General features: G+C 38.5%; 1 protein-coding gene across 1 annotated transcript in view; it reads left to right on the forward strand.

Moving 5' to 3' along the window:
- GUCY1A2 (guanylate cyclase 1, soluble, alpha 2) overlaps window positions 1–16,529 on the forward strand; it is a 144,715-nt gene extending 128,186 nt beyond the window's left edge. The window contains exons 7-8 of the mRNA XM_009322279.1: window positions 3,260–3,414; window positions 16,038–16,529. Coding sequence (XP_009320554.1) covers window positions 3,260–3,414; window positions 16,038–16,245 — 363 coding nt within the window. The 3' untranslated portion in view covers window positions 16,246–16,529. The remainder of the gene's footprint in view (window positions 1–3,259; window positions 3,415–16,037) is intronic.
- The last annotated feature ends 680 nt before the right edge of the window (window positions 16,530–17,209 follow it).

Below are 17,209 nucleotides of genomic sequence, written 5' to 3' on the forward strand. Positions count from 1 at the left end.
AGAAAAAAGCCAGAATAACTTATCTGCAGATGAAATAAAACCTTGAAAAGACGTTTTTATGGAAAGCATATTTCACTAAAAAGTAATATATGACCACTATAATGGTTATTCTTGATATAGTAAGACACACGAAGGAACACTTCATGACAATAACATCTGTGTTGTAGGCTTTTTCTTGTCAAGAACCATATAGTGAATCATAAGTGGAGCTTTATTGTAAGCCATTCTTGGTGTAATTTTGTCTTGCATCAAGCATTGCTCTGTATGGTTTAATGAGTAAACCTACATTAACTTTCTTTCACCCAATGAAAACTTCAGGTTTTGACACTCTCATGGGTCGCTCTATGTAGTTCAGCCTGTGTTTGTGAGAACATCTATCTTTTAAATTGTAGGAGCATGTTTTTTAAAAAAATCAAAGATACTGCAGAACACACAATGTTACGTACTCAGCCAAACCAAGGATTTTTAAAATCTCTTTAGATACACACTATATTAAATAGAAAAACTGTTTCCTTTCTTCTTCTGTCTCATCCCTTCTGAAAGTCAAGCAGTTCACAGAAGATCTAACCTATGGCCTCCTGAGTAAAATTTTAAATATCCATTTATTTTTGCTCCCAACCTCAGTTTTTCCGTGGAAGTTGGCATGGCTTTAGCTTCATTCACCTAACCTTGCAAAGGAAAATACTTGCTATTAAGGGTGGTATATCAGCTTGTATTTTTTTCAGCAAATCTGACAGTGTAACGTCTGCAACTGGTTTCCTTGGCACATGCAGAAAAGTCATAACCACAAAGGCCATTTCCCCAGTGTCTTTTTGAGACAATCATGAGAAGAGATCTTGAAAGCATTTACTGTATGATTGAGTTTTGGGTTCTTCAAGGGAGCCTAAACTTTTGCTACTAAGAATTTGGAAATCCTGATAGATTTGGAAATCCTTTGGAAGTCCTCTGTCACCGAAGCACTGAATGATAAAAAACTATGTGGACACGTAAAAGGAAGCACTTCCAGAGTGAAAGCAGAAAAACAGCCAACAACAACTTTAGCTTTCACTGCATATATTTCAAAAGTAAATTTTATTTTCTTAGCACATTTTTTGCTACTGGATTTTCCTTCCACTCTAATGTATACTCTCATCTCCACTTTCCAACAGCAAAACAAAGCTAATGCTTTTTCTTATAGTTTCAATCTGGCCTTCACATGTGATTGAATGTACCCTAGAAGAGGTCACAGCAAGTGGTTTATTTGTGACTCTTAAATGTGCAGAGTAGTAGTGGAACAAATAGGTAGCATTAGCTCTGTTCTTCAAATTGTGTACAAAATAACTAATCCTTCTCTCATCTCACAAAAACAAGACCTTGTAAATAAGTTCTTTATTATTTATTGAAAGCTGACAGCATACTTGCTGTTGTATGAACAAGACTTTCTGCTCACTCTGATTTGCTGAGGGCAGGTACTGACCTCACTAATATGCAGAAGGGTTGTTTGCTCACTTCTTGAGTGCAGGAGCACTTTTTTCGCTGGAAATCAACAGTGGAGTTTAAATGTATGCTGTGGCAAAAGCAGGAAATCTTCATGCCCCAAAATATGACCAAAATAATGTGGGTGTGATGAATGAACATCTGTTTCAACAGATGTTCACAGCCAAAGCAAGTTTGTGGGTGCTTCCCAGCCCACAGGGAATAGATGCGGCTATAGTATTCCTTCAAATACTCCCAGGATAGAGTATTTGAAGGAATTCAGTAGCTGCCTTCCAAACTGTAGTGAAGGCTTGAAAGCTCAATTAAATTAGAGTGCTATTTATTCACAGATTTTTTTTTTAAATCCTAGTCTGTAATTAACAGCATTATTGTGAAGATTGAAGGTTTTATGTTGCCTGTGGGAATGTTGTAAGTAGTATCACATTGAATGCAGAATGACATGTTCTTAGGTTATGCATGGGCTTAGTGTATAGCAGATATAATGTGATACCCATTGTCCGTGACATATAAGAGAGGAACAAAATGAAAAGGATGCTTAACTGCATGGTAAAAGTCTTGGACACATGGGAAGCACTATAGTCAGTGAAATAATGTGGAGTCCCACATGTTCGTAGAGCTTCATGGACGCCAAGGTTATAAAATGCTGGTATTTGTCTTAACATAAAAAAAAGCTAACGATGATTTTTTATTTGTATTTGAGTAAATACTTATTGTATTATTAAAAAAATAGGGATTGACAGACAAAAGCACAGTGCGATAACTGTGAACTGAGTAAGTCAAAGGACCATATGGAGTATAGTATTAGTTAAGTCACTCATTCAGACCCCATCAGACCCTCTGTTTTAGTAGCTGCTATATATTTTCTTCACGTTATCTCATGTTTTGTAGCAGTCCAGTTGCTATAAGTAAGAGTATCCTCACAAGACATAAATATCTTCATTTAATTTTTTTTAATGTTATAAACTTAACAAGAGAAAGAGACTTTCCTATTTGTAAAAATTATTTTCTTGGCAAACACAATTGGTTGCTAAAATGTGCAGAATAAATCTTCTCTGTTTGATTATTCACTCTGAAAGAAACTTGGATGGTGACTCCAATCTTTACAGATCAATGTAATCGCCACATCTCAGACAGTTACAGGGGATGATTGCTAGAATAGTCACGTGGGTTTTTTAATTTGCTGGGGATTTATTACTCCTTATTTTGGGGGTGATACAATTATTTTTAAAATCATTGGTGCCTTAATCTTCAGCATCTTCACTGTTGCAATATCTCCAGTCTGACAAAGTGAGAAAGACCTTAGACCATGAAGAAGATAAAAGTACCATATTCATTCACTCCACTTTACTACTCTTTCTGCCATTTTGAGAAAATTTGAGTCTTACTTTAAACCTTGTGTTAGAAGTGTTTGCAAAAATAACCCTCTGTAATGTATCTATTTGTGTAATTAGATGGCTGATATTGCAGTAACTCTTGGTCATCCCATCCTATTCTGTTTGTGATTCCTGTTTTGACTGTCGTAGTCTCCAGCAAACGTGCACAGAAGAAAATAGTTTTAGTAAACAGATAACCATGTTTTTATTATTCTTTTTTTAACTGCATCTGATTTAAGCTAGAGGAATGGGAGAGCCTGTTTTCTTCCACTTCTTTGGTGGTTTTTATTTCTTCTTTGGTTTTTATTTCTTTGAAAGGGTTGCTGTGACTGACTTGTAAATAAGTGCTAATGACATTAGCATGGGCAGCACAGGAGAGAGAGATTGACATAGATCTCATTTTTTTCCAGATGAGGATAGGCATTCACTCAGGATCAGTGCTGGCTGGTGTCGTTGGTGTAAGAATGCCACGTTATTGTCTCTTTGGGAACAATGTCACCCTTGCAAGCAAGTTCGAGTCAGGAAGTCATCCACGCCGCATCAATGTCAGTCCAACCACATACCAGTAAGTCCTCGTAGCCTTTTCATATTGTTTTTATTTCAGCCTGTTTTGAGTTTGATCTTGTAACATGCTCTGTCCTCAACACATGAACTTCAACAGAAAGTCAGCAAGGCACCAGGACAACTGCAAAGAGGTGTTGCATGTCTGTCTTTCTTTTGCCATCAGAATGCGCAAAGAAGTCAGGCAGTGGAGGCAAGGAAGCAGAACAGGAGGGCCAACCAGTCCTGCCTAAAATAATGTGTAACAGAAGAAGTGAGAGATGTCTCCCATAGCACCACAATTTTATGCACTATTACAGCTTTAGGCTAATGATTTGGGTTCCACTTGCTAGACACAGTTCATGGAGAGAAGCTCATTCCCATTGGCTCAGAAGAAAGTCTTTAATTTTGCCAGCAAGGCCAAGCTTTCAAAGAGTTTTTATGCTTTCTTGAAGACAAAATTTCTTATGTAGCACTGTAAAGAGACACTTGATAGAAGCATTTTCTTAATGCTTTCAAAAGATTGCAAATGGCAAAGCATTATCCTTAGCTGTTTGAAGAAATTATGCAAATAGAAGGCTTGATTAAATCTTGTTAGGAGGAACAGCTCCTAAATAAAAAAGGTGTTCCTTATTGTTCAAATTTGACAGCTTGACTATTAGAATTTCTGCTGCTTGGATTACTGCTGATGTACTCACTTTTTTGGCAGGAGATCTCAATCTTACTCTTTTTTCCAACTTTCTGTATCTGAAGTAATTTTCTGAAGTACGGTTTTGCTCAGGTTTTAGGACTGTTTCTCTGTGGTAAATCTGTATGCAGTTGCTCAAACAATACTGCTTTTCTTTCTTTTTTTTTCTTATACAGAACTGTGAATCTCAATATTTATTTTTTCCCTATACCTATCTATGTAAATTAAAGTTTTAAATGGAATTTCTTCATCCAAGAATTGAAGCGTCTGATATGCTAAAATATAAATTAGTCAGAAGTTAAAGTTTAAAAGTAATTAAAACTAGTGAATAAAATGACATTCATCTGAAGAGCTCATTCACTCGAGATCACATTTACAGAATGGAGCAAGTGTAGCTAACTGAACAAGAGGCAGAAAAACGGAACAGACTTTTGATCATAAAGTGCACAGAAGCAGGTTCATACAGTTATCTGGTAACATGCAAGAGAAACACAGACCCAACCTACTATGGGGTATAGAAAATCTGTTCATTTAAATAAAAAGAAATTCAGTAAATACATAGGAAATTGCTGTTTGGAACTTGATGTCACTTGAAAAGAAATTGTCTTTGGGACCTTCCAGGTACAATGCTCTAGTGGCTTTGGTTCCTGGTCTTCCACTATGGGATAGGAGAAACCCTCTAAGACATTGTTTGAAAAGTGAACACAAGATTGTTCACCAAATGTGTTCCAGTTTTGAAAACTTATGCAGTACCAGGGCCTTTGGTGTTAATTTTACACAAATGGAGGTGATTCTGTCAAAATGCAACCAACACCCTGTGACAGGGACCTGAGCTTTTCTTGTACAGGAACAGTTCTTATAAAGAGATGTTCTCCAACCTGAGAAGGTCTTCGAGATACTCTGAAAGTGCAGTCCATACTTTTTCAGAAGAGAGATCTTAGTGCTTCACAAATGTGGTTCAGGGGTGTGATTCCATTCAGGGCTATGGTGTTGCTGAAGTTTGTGTCCCTGAGAGCAGAAATTGGGAGTTAGACAGTTTCATATTATTTTAAGAAAAGTACTGTTGGAAATATAAGTAGTGAGTATTTGTGGGGCCAATGATGCACAAAACTCTTTTCTTGGCATGCTGAAGCCAGAGTCACTTTCAGTGTGCCAGTGCCAGTTCTGTTGGTTTTGGTTATGAGAGTGATATGGCACCTTTTCTGTGAGACAACAGATTTGTGGTCCTTGTTGAGCAATGTGATCTAGTTGAAGATGTCCCTGCTCATTGCAGGGGGGTTGGACTAGATGACCTTTAAAGGTCCCTTCCAACCCAAACCATTCTATGATTCTGTGATTCTGATTCTATGATTGTATGTTTTCTTTTCATCACATTGCTGGTAAAAGATCTGTTCTGAAAGCCAGTTTGAGGGCTTGTATATGGAGTTTGCTAGAAATCTATGCTTTTATGCTGCCCTTTATCTGACTCCAAGTACATTGTAGCACAGAGAAGATGGCTTCTGTTTGTCTGTGTCTCACCTCTACCTGGCTGCCATTGGTCATACCATACTGTAACAAGTCAAATGCGGGTAACCTGGGTTTGGAGAGCATTCTTAGTAAGACCTAGCTAGCATAATGTGAGTCAGATTTTCTCACCCTGTATATCTTCCAGGTATCAAAAAGGGGGCTACAATTTTTTCACTTCCCTTTAATCCTAGAAATCCAGTAGGAGTAGGACCATTTGTTTCAGGATGGCCAAACTTTCACCTTATTTGATCATCATGTCTGGGCTTATCTTCCAGAAAGTTACAGATTTAGACTGTTGCTTTCAAAAAGGGAAGATAGTAGAAAAGTGACTGATGATGCAGTAATGCTATAACTTAGAATTGCAAAACAAAACACAACAAAATACAGAATTATTGGTATTTGTTATCTGCATTATTGTTCTATGTAAAAAATCTGCTGATATGTGCTGAACAAATTCAGTGCATAGATTCAGAGAACTTCAAGTGCAAGTAACAGGCTAGACACATGGTTACAGGTAAAGGAAGTAGAAATGGCAAGAAAATATATGTTTGAATGAGAGGCAGTTATCATTGAAGATGAATGGCTAAAAGTGATGATGAGAAGGCTAGGAACTAGTTTATTTTACATGCTTGAGAAAGTAAAATGAATATGCATGGGGCCACTTAGAAAGGCTATTTCAAATCATACCTTCTGGCATGGTTGAAAGCATGAGAACAGACAGGGGAGAAGTCAAGAAATGACACTGCTGACACAGAGGCTAGGAGATACTGCAATTACAAAATACTCTATGGGGCAGAATTATTCAGAGCTTCTGAAGGTGATCTATGAGGTTTGAACATAATATACGGGTATCATCCAAATAAACAAGTAGTGATCTGATGCATCTGTATATAACTTTTCTTAAATATAATTTGCATGAGTATATAATTTGCTGTGTATAAATAAAGTGATTCATTGCAAACTGAAATGTCTTTATAGTTGACGTTACAGTCCATCAAATGCTTCTATTTGATCCGACTGTGCTGTTGTGTACTCAGTTAATATTTTTATTATCTAAGAAGCAATGTTTTCCAAAGTAGATAATTCTGCAATCAGTATAAAAATAGCAGAATTTTCAATTAATCAAAGCAACTGGCTTTTATCATTACGTGTTTGTGTCTACCATGCCCCCTGATGAAAATTCTGATACAAGTTTTGTGTTTACAAAGCATGCAGATGCTTGAAACACGTCTAATACTTACCAGCTTTCATTTTACAGAACAGATTATGCATTAGAAAGCGTCATCAGCATTTAAATTATAATCACACTTCAGAATGCCTATTATTGGTTTCAGACACTTCCCTGAGAGCCCATAATCTGCCTATGTAAGAATCAGAGTCTAAAATTATAAATATAAGATGTGGTGTTGCCTAGCAGCAGCAGTGAACCTGGGGCAGCCTTGCTCCAGTTACATCTGCCTGGGCAGAGCTCTGCAGTGTGAAACAGCACCTTTTACAAAGGTGGCCTTTGAATCTGTTGGGGATAAGAGCTCACTTCTGCTCAAAATATCTTGTTCTCTTGACTCAGGCAGGTCTTTTGACTGAAGAATTACAGAGCTTCATTTAATTTGCTTTGAATCACTGAGCATTGTAAAATGACAGCACTGGAACAGCACTGGTAAAACTTCCAGTGAAACATGTAGAAACTGGAGAGGGAGTAGAGGATCCCAGATGGGTCCTTATTTAAACACCTGGCCAGGAAGGAGTAGGAGAAGAATAGCACATTCTGTGTTCCTTTACTAAACTGGCAAATCCAGCTTAAGGTTTATTTAATTCATCTACATTATCCTGAGTTGAATAAAATTACCCTATTTTCCATACTCAGGAAGGAAGCACAATGAGATTTATGAGACTCTTCTTCAGCACAGAAGAGAGATTAAATGTTTTTTAATTCTTTGTTTCAGCCTTGAATAATGATGTTTATCAGATATTAATATAATATACCTACATTCATCCTGTTTCCCTAATAGTATTACAGTGTAATGCCTTGGGATCTCTAAGCAGTTATCAAAAGCAGGTAAACAGAATTGTTGCTATTTGTCAAGTAACTGTATTTAAAAATTAATTCTCTTTTTCCTCTTCTTTCCACCTCTGGTCTTTTCCAGCATGTGTTTCCCGTATGGAGAAGGTGCTTCTGGCATCAAGTGTTGGGTACAGATACTTTCCATTATCCCATGCTGGGCAATACATCTGGGACCTGAGCTTAGGCAAAGCTGAACAGCCTATATCTCACATCCTTACCTGATTCAGGGGAGAGAGCAATCAAGCATACCTCCTTACTGAGCTGGGTGAGGTCACTGCTGGTTCATCTGATAAATTGCCCCTAAGCCTTTAAAATTAATTAAAAACTGCAGAATTTGAATAGGGTTTTAACAGTTATTTCACAGAATGTTGTGTGGAAGAAGTTTTACTTTTAGGTAATTAAGAAGGATGTATATACATCTCTCTTTATCAGGATTTTAAATTGAAACTATGCATTTCTATAAACTCATTATAGATTTTTATTTTCATCAAATTCTTTTTCCTATAGGTTATATCTATATATATATATATAATTTTTCCTACAGGTTGTATCTATATCTATATTTTTCCGCCTCATCTGGACAAACAAATGGATTTGCTCTCCAAGAGCCTTTTCAGATTTTTTTTATTTTATTTCTGAGCATCCTTTAAAAAAATGTTTCTTTTTATATTGGTCAATTCACCATGTATGCTTTTATGGGACATATTGGTGGACAGGCAATTTAGTTATGGACAGAAAGGGAACACAGCTTACAGATGGACCCAAAAAATTATTGTTAGTCTAATTAAAGTATTAAGGTCTAGTCAAAATGCACTGGTTTATTCTTGTTTTTCTGTTCCTGGTGTCATCTGCCTCCATGAGGCTGCATCCCCATAGTCACTGTGATTTGTGATTACAGTCCTGGGGGCTCTGCTGTCTGCCCATGCTTGTGCTTCGTGACACTACATTTTTATTCAAGGTTCATAGGTAGTTCACTCTACACAGAATAACTCTGTGTTAGATCACTGCCAATTAGTTAACAGTATATGTTACAGCACAGTTCCACACAGCTAAACTAAAGCTAAAACATATTTAGGCAATAGTGATCTGACTGCTAGACAACTGCTAAAGCTACAAAAAGCTCAAGCCTAGACAAATCCAGACAAGTCCTGAGGCCAGCACTGTTAGATCAATGCAAAGCCTGGGGCCAATCCTATTCACTGGCGCAATCCTATTCACTGAGCCTAATTCTCTAATGTCCCAAACAGAGAGCAGAGACCCGTTATTTCTTCTGCTTAAGTGGGTGAGAAATAAAAGTATTAAAGGTCAGTGACAGACACTCACTGTGCTGAGCTGCATGTGATATACAATATATTGCATTAAAAAATCATGGCTGGTCCTTTCATAATCTTATTACAATTGATCTGTATGAAGGAAAAACACCAATACACGAACTTCCATAGTTTAAAAAATAATAAAGTACAATGTGAAATGAATTAGATCCAGACATAGTCAGGTTTTTTTCAGTCTCCTGGTCTTCCTAGCATGTATAGAAACTGAGGGAGAAATTCAAAGCCATTAAAATTTAGGACCAAGTGCACTGATTTTTGGCATTACAATGGCAAATTCATATCTTTATACAGTGTATTTTATGAGCAGCCTACCAATATTTCTAATGAGTGCCATAATAAGTTATCATCTGAATTTGTATGGAAACAAATGAACTGGCGTATGTTATCAAACCAGATACCCAGCTGGTGAAGTGACCAACACCACAGAGGAAGGGCTCAGCAATCCAGCAGGAGACAGTCTTCTGATAACCCATTTGGGAAGCCATTAATTAAATTTTCCTAATTGTACCAATTAATAGGTGGATGTGAACATGGTTAACTACAGTTTTTACAGTTCTTTAAGAGTTAGGGCAGAAAGAACCTTTTCTTCTGTTGACAGCTATCCCTGTGAAAGGTAACACTTATGGAAGATTGACCTGGCCACTTCGCTTTTCTTGGTGCATACTATATTTAGGAAGGCAGTGCATATTCTCATTTATTGTAGTGCATTGTATTTCTTTTAGAAATATTGTTCAAATTTTGGTCTATACAAAATAATTTTCCTAAAAGAAGTTTACACTGAAGTTCAGTTCTGAGTGGGTGCTTTTTTTAACTCTGATTCAGCAAATTACCAAATCATATCATAACATGGCTTTTATTAAGGGTACGTGGAAATTCGTTGTACAGAGGTTAAAATGTATATATATGCAAAACCAAAGCTGAATGAATATTTGGCTGTTGTTAATACCTTACTTGAGTATTACATTCCTGTTACGTAGTTTATTGAAGCAGCAAATACTATAATTAGTTTCATATCTAATTAGATATGAACATGTGTTTGAATATTATTATATAATACATATTTTATATACGTACATATATCAATTTATGGCACTTATCTCAGGAACTGTGATGTAAAGTATATCCACTGTACATTTTGTGGAGGGCCTGAGGAAAACAGAGGGGAGCAAACTGTGCAGGCAGATGGAGATGCTGTACTTTGTTCTGGGGAGGCTGATACTCCCGAACTGCTCCTGCGGTCAGGGGACAGCAAGTGGCAAGCTTGGCAAGCAAAAGGAGGAGCCTGGCCAAGGACGGGCTGCATCACCACTAGGATTGCTTGCTTGCTCCTTACTATCTGTTGACTTTGGAAGGATTTGTCCTGACTGCATGGCCTGAAGGTGGCTTTTAAGACAAGCCTGGTGTAAAGGGTGAGAGAAAAGACAGGCCACTGAGCACTGCAAACTATGCAGTGTGCCGGGCTCCTGCAGCTGAACAAACCTGCTGGCATTTGCTGGGATTTGCAAAGTTTGCTGGCATGTGGCAACCTGTGCTATCCATGTCCAGCAAGCACTAGTCACAGTACTGGGGAGGAGGTTTCAAAGGTTTCCAGACACTGTACAGGCAATGTGTCCTCTGAAGCCCTCATTGTGGAACTCAAAGTATTAGAGCATGCTGAAGCTAGGTGAGTGCTTCCTCAGCACTGCTGTTTCTCAAAGCAGCTAGAGTTAAGTTAGCACATGTGGTCATCATTTATTCCTTCAGCTGTGATAATACAGTTCTCAGGGAAAATCATCTTTTCTATTTCCAAAGGAGTTGCTCTTTCATATTTCCAAAGGAGTTGCTACTCTAGGCTCCTACGTGGCTGCTCCTCTCACCATCGTATTTCTCCCTTCGGACAGATCCTTCAGTTTGTGACTGTATCATGTTTGGGAATGAATAGAGCAGGTTAGCCCACTTCTCACAAAAAAATCATAACATTTTTGCAACCATCCTTCCCACTGAGCCTGAGGGCAAGAAGAGGAACTTTTTTTGTATGAATATTAATTAATCTTCACAGCATCCAGTGATAAGTACAAAGGTCGGAAATCTCTGAGAGGTGGAGAGATAAAGAGGTGAAATTGCTTTCCAGTGGGCATGGAGAGAGTAAGAATCATTGTGGAAAGCATGCACTCAGCATAGAGAGCCTTGCAACACGTCGTATCCTGGCCTGCATCGTATCCTGGCCTGCATCAAAAGAAGCGTGGCCAGCAGGTCGAGGGAGGGAATTCTGCCCCTCTACTCTGCTCTGGTGAGACCCCACCTGGAGTACCTGCTTCCAGCTCTGGAGCCCTCAGCATAAGAAAGACACAGACCTGTTGGAGCAGGTCCAGAAGAGGGCCACAAAAATGATCAGGGGGATGGAACACCCCTGCTATGAAGAAAGGCTGAGAGAGTTGGGGTTGTTCAATCTGGAGAAGAGACGGCTCGGGGGAGACCTTATTGCGGCCTATCAATACTTAAAGGGGGCTTATAAGAAAGACAGGGACAAACTTTTAGCAGGGCCTGTTGCAACAGGACAAGGGGTAATGGTTTTAAACTAAAGGGGGGTAGACTTAGGCTAGATATAAGGAAGAAATTTTTTACGCTGAGGGTGGTGAAACACTGGCACAGGTTGCCCAGAGAGGTGGTGGATGCCCCATCCCTGGCAGCATTCCAGGTCAGGTTGGACGGGGCTCTGAACAACCTGATCTAGTTGAAGATGTCCCTGCCCACGGCAGGGGGGTTGGACTAGATGACCTTTAGAGGTCCCTTCCAACCCAAACTATTCTATGATTCTATGAAATAATTCTGTAGTAACAAATCTCTGTTAGCTCATTTTCTGAATATAGGAACTCACTGATGAAGATGTGACTGTTTCTTGCCAAAATAATGTGAAATATAATTACCCTATCATTTCATCTATGCATGAATAGATGAAATATAATTACCCTATCATCATCTAGCAAAAAAGAGCTACAGCTTTTAAAAGCTTCTTCAAGGTTCCCACTAAGTACAATCCCAATTTTCATTCCCACACAGACCTCCTGACCTTTAAATGCTTCTTGTTTCCAGTAAGAAATAACTACATTTTCTGTTTACATACGACACCTTTTTTTTTTTAAATGAAGGAACTGAAAATGAAAAAATAAATGAGGTAATTTTCAGATACCACTTCTTTTTGTCTGCAAGCAACAGCATTTCCACGAGGGAAGGGACAGAACAAGAATTTAAACAGTTCTGGAAGATTTCAGGTTAGGAGGGGAAGCTGTCAGTTAATCAACTACAGCTTAGTGTTTAAGAAATTCTTCCTCCCCTGAAACATCAACAAGGAAGACAAGCTGAGGGCAGACCTAGTTCCAGGCAATTTATAGGAATGCTTGAGTAGCCTGACCCTCACAATTTAAGCACTGAATTGTAAATTGTATATCCAACCACTTGAGTAGAACCCAGAATTTTGAACCTGTGGATAACGTACTGTAAAAATATCCTTTGCAATAGTGCTCTTAAGGGTAATACACAGAAGAGATGCAGGAAATACAGCCAAGATAAATGCTTTGGAATATTTTCAGACTAGTTGTTATATGCATATTCCTGAACTGTGGAGATTGTGTAACTTCAACTTAAGCTCTATGACTATTGGACAATCTGGGGACATTTTATGTAGAGTTTAAGCTGTCACATGATTTCCTGAAGGTGAAGGATAGGTTGTGCTCTCAAACTTTCAGATCAGGTAATCTGACTTGGTCACAACAAAATGCTCTGAGAATGGTCCACAAGGTGAGACAAGCAACCAGAACTGGGTGCCACCACCCAGGAAACTTTCCAGACCAGAAGGTTTTACACTGGCTTTTCCCCTGAGCCAGAGGGGAAATACAAAAACTGATTGCGTGGCTCGGCCTTGCCCTCGCTGAGGACGTGCACTATTCATTTTGCTGCTTGGCAGAAGTATCTTTTGGGATTCTTTATACCCATGAAAAGGAAGACAAAAAACTTAGAAAGGGCTGTAGATCTGGGCCATGGCCATCAACTGCTACTGTTTTCTTTTTAACGTCACAAATGGCCTAAATATAGGAGGGAAGATTCCTGCAGAAAAATATCCTCACTGATAAGCACTGAGGATTAGCAGATAACTTATTTCTTTACTCTATATGCAAAGCTATAAGAAATCAGAGGCAATTTCTGAATCATGAACTCATTCTTAGCCTGGGAAAACAAGTGTCAGGACCAATACATTTAAGGAATCTGAAGAACCTGTTCTTTAGGAGAATGGTAGCAAAAGGCCATTTTTGTCATGATTAAAGTCTTTCTAATAGTATTATTAAAACAGCCAGCAAATATTTTTTTTTCTTAAAAGTATAAACTAAAGTACATAGGATAGAATATGATCATAAGTAGCTTCCATTAGCATTTGGTAAAGAAGATTTCCTGCCATGCTTGCTTGGGAGCTGAAATGTTATCCCAATAAAGGTCAGCTAGACAATTTCTGAGAGTGAGAGGCTGATTCAAACAGTGCACCTAATACAGGGATGTGGAGTCTATCACAAGCCATAGTAATGGAAGTATTTCCAAAGGACTAATTGGTTAGTCACCCATCACTCCTGGCATCTTTGATACTCTCAGAGCATTTCATTGCAACCAAGTTACAATTCACAAAACAGGTGAATATGAGGCCTTTAATTAATATCTTGTACATTTGTTCTATGAGGAAAATAGTATGAAATAGCAACTAAGCTCAGTGCCAGCCCTGAACTGAATCAGAGTATATGTATATATTTTACAGTTTCAGACTTGTATAACTGTCATTACAATTAGATGATGTTAGGAAAGCATTGATTTTTAGCAAGGCCAGACACTCCATAGTGAATAGTCATTTTGCGGAAGAATGACTGCAGCGAAAGCTTACAGATTTAGCTCAGAAAGTTCTAAGAGTTCAACTGTTGCTTGCAGAAATCTAGATTGAGAAGCAGCAAACAGTTATTTCAGTGTATTAAGCCTGTAGTTTTAAAATGCAAAACGTTTACCTCAAGCATTGCAGCGATGAAAAGAGAGAAGCTTCTCTGTAGAGGCCTCTGCAAACTCTTATGCAATTTAGAAAAGATTACAGTATTTTGATCATAAAATTGGCAGTCTGGAAAATAGATTATGACATTCAAACAGCATGGTAAACAAAGACCACCACAGAAGTTCAAAGGCAAAAACATTGTTGGATTTATAACCAACTGATTATTTAAAAGCTGAGAAGAAAATGCCTTTATATTTCAATGAGCTCACACAGATTGTCTCAGACAAAACCCACAAAAAATACTGAGTAAAGGAAGTGCCATTACATGTGCTGAGAATCCTGGAAAATTCTCCTGGCAACAGGATTCATTCATTCATTTACTTCCCAGAAATCAGCTTTAGAGACATTAAATAAACAACTGCCCTCGTTTCAGCTGGGATAGAGTTAATTCCCTTCCTAGTAGCTGGTACAGTGCTGTGTTTTGGATTTAGGATGAGAACAATGTTGATAACACACCGATGTTTTAGTTGTTGCTAAGCAGTGCTTACACTAGTCAAGGATTTTGCAGCTTCCCATGCTCTACTGACTGAGAAGGCTGGAGGTGCACAAGAAGCTGGGAGGGGGCACAGCCAAACTGGCCAAAGGGACATTCCATACCATGTGACGTCATGCTCAGTACATAAACTGGGGAAAGCTGGCCGGGGGGGCCGCTGCTCGGGGACTGGCTGGGCATCGGTCGGCAGGTGGTGAGAGGTTGCATCACTTATTATTCCTGGGTCTTGTTCCTCTCTTTCTCTCTCTTGTTGTTTTCCTTTTCATTACAATTTATTGTTATTGTTATTTAATTATTAAACTGTTCTTATCTCAACCCATGACTTTTCTTACTTTTGCTCTTCTGATTCTCTCCGCCATCCCACTGGGGCAGGGGGGAGGGTGAGCGAGCAGCTCTGTGGTGCTTGGTTGCTGACTGGAGTTAAACCAGCACAACAACCTGTTGCAAAATCCACTGAAGCTAATAAAGTTCTTCTCACTGATGTTTTTGAGCTTCAAATAAGACTGATGGAGAGAAAGAATAAATATCTTGGGAGGGGAAAAGATGAAGACTGCTTTCATATATCCAACTGCGCTCAGACTTTTTTACCATTACCTCACAACTCCTCTTTTCAATGCTGCAAGGGACTGAGTACCCCTAACTTAATTTACTGGAAACAAAAAGAAAACGTGTAGAGTTATTTTCTTTATTTTACAAGTCCAACTAGTTTTCAGGGAAGATACTTTATAAGGAGGCCCTAAACTTTCAGGTGTAGCCAGACAGAGATTTCTCTACTATGGAGGAAGATGAGAAATGGCAAATGGCAATATAGTCAGGTCTGTGATGTTGTACCACTTGTGTGGGCATACCTGGAGGGTGGCTTCACGGCTCCCGTGAACCTGTATCCCTTTTTGACCCCAACCAGGTGGCCCAGATTATACCCATGGGTACTTCTGATGAATAATGCCAGATTTGATTCTGTTTTTTGTTGAAGCTGGATTTGCTGTGTTTGAACCTAATTTGTGAAATACAATACTACTAGTATGAGAAGGGCACAAACTGACCACCCTGCTTCTACCTGTGAGAGCTCCCAAGCACTGTCACCTTCATACCTACTTTGCAGCAGGAGATCTGGTGGTAGTCATCACTCTGAAATGTTCATTTCTGCACAACTGGCCAGACTGGAGTGTTTTAAGTGAGCCAAATGATACATAATGGATAATGATAATTATGAATTTGGTTCACTTTCTGGTACATGACTTTCTGAATGCTGACACTGATTTTCAGAGAATGTGTTTATTTGGGCCATCTCCTCAGCTGATCTCAGTCAACAGAGCTCCTTGGAGTTGGTGATGCTAAGTTAATATAGATCAGCTAAGGATCCTGGCTTAGGATTTTATTAGATGCTACATAATACTTTTAACTCATTTTTTATTTGGGACCACATAGGATCAACCTCTTCCAAAGGGATGTTTCTGGACTGCGTTTTACAGTTTTTTATTTCCCTCTGTTTTGTTTTTTTCCTAGGCTTTTGAAAAAGGAAGAAAATTTTATTTTTATCCCTCGTTCCCGTGAAGAGCTTCCAGAAAACTTTCCAAAGGAAATTCCTGGGATCTGTTACTTCCTCGAGGTCAGAAGTGGTCAGAAGCCGCCAAAACCCTCCATCACATCTGCCAGAGTGAGAAAGGTTTCTTACAACATTGGTACCATGTTCCTCCGGGAGACTAGCCTATGAGGCCTGCTGCAGATCAAAGACTTGTCAAAAAAGCACAAGCCCAGAACTGGGTCATGACAGGGGAGTTGGAGGTTCTTTCTATTTCACTGCCTTGTTCTGAACAAGCAGTAAAAGCTCCATGTAATGTCAGGCAATAATAATTTTAAAAGGTGGGTGACTGCTGTCAGTAAACAAGTGGAGATAGGGGAAAAAAAATTAAACAACGTACTTCCACTTCCAGAGGAATTTCTTTCATACACTTCAGTCTGGCCCCTCTATGACAAACAAAAACAAACAAAACAAAAAAAACCCCAACTCTCAAATTAGAGGTTGGTTTTGTTTTGTGCAGAAAGGATGATGGTTCTCTGTAGATTTGCACCAGCTAAGCAGAATTGAGAGTCAGTTCTGATTATGCATTCCTACATTTAATGTGTTCTTCAGTAAGGTAACGATGTTTTTTAACTTTATGAACAAGCATTTCATATATATATTGTAGACCTGTTGTAACCTTCCTGGCAGGAGGAATTATAATTCAATACAAATATTGTAGGAATTTTACCTATTTTTATACATATTTCACTTTCTGGATAATTACATTCCATATACTGTAAGCTGAGTGAGCTTAGCCAGCTTTTCAGAAGAAGCTACTATATATTTCATACATTCTACCTATCAAACCTTATTGTTATACAAGTAAGAAGAACTCATTTCTTTACTTTTTTGGCAACCACAGTATCGATATTTTACAGTAAAAAACACTTTGGTAAATCTCTCTACCTGATGTTTATGCTAAAGCTTTAGATGAGCATTGTCTTGCTTATATTAAAAAATGTTCAGTATTTGTCCTACAGTGCTGTATGTCCAGTCCTTCCAGGACAATGCAAACAAAGTATAGAAGATCAATGTGTTGAGAAACAGAAAAGTTCTGTTCAGTGGGGCTTGTTTCCCACTGAATTATCAGTCAAACTGATTTTTGGTAGAAGTC

Source organism: Pygoscelis adeliae, unplaced genomic scaffold (genome assembly GCF_000699105.1).
Source record: "Pygoscelis adeliae isolate BGI_AS28 unplaced genomic scaffold, ASM69910v1 Scaffold383, whole genome shotgun sequence".
NCBI lineage: Eukaryota > Metazoa > Chordata > Aves > Sphenisciformes > Spheniscidae > Pygoscelis > Pygoscelis adeliae.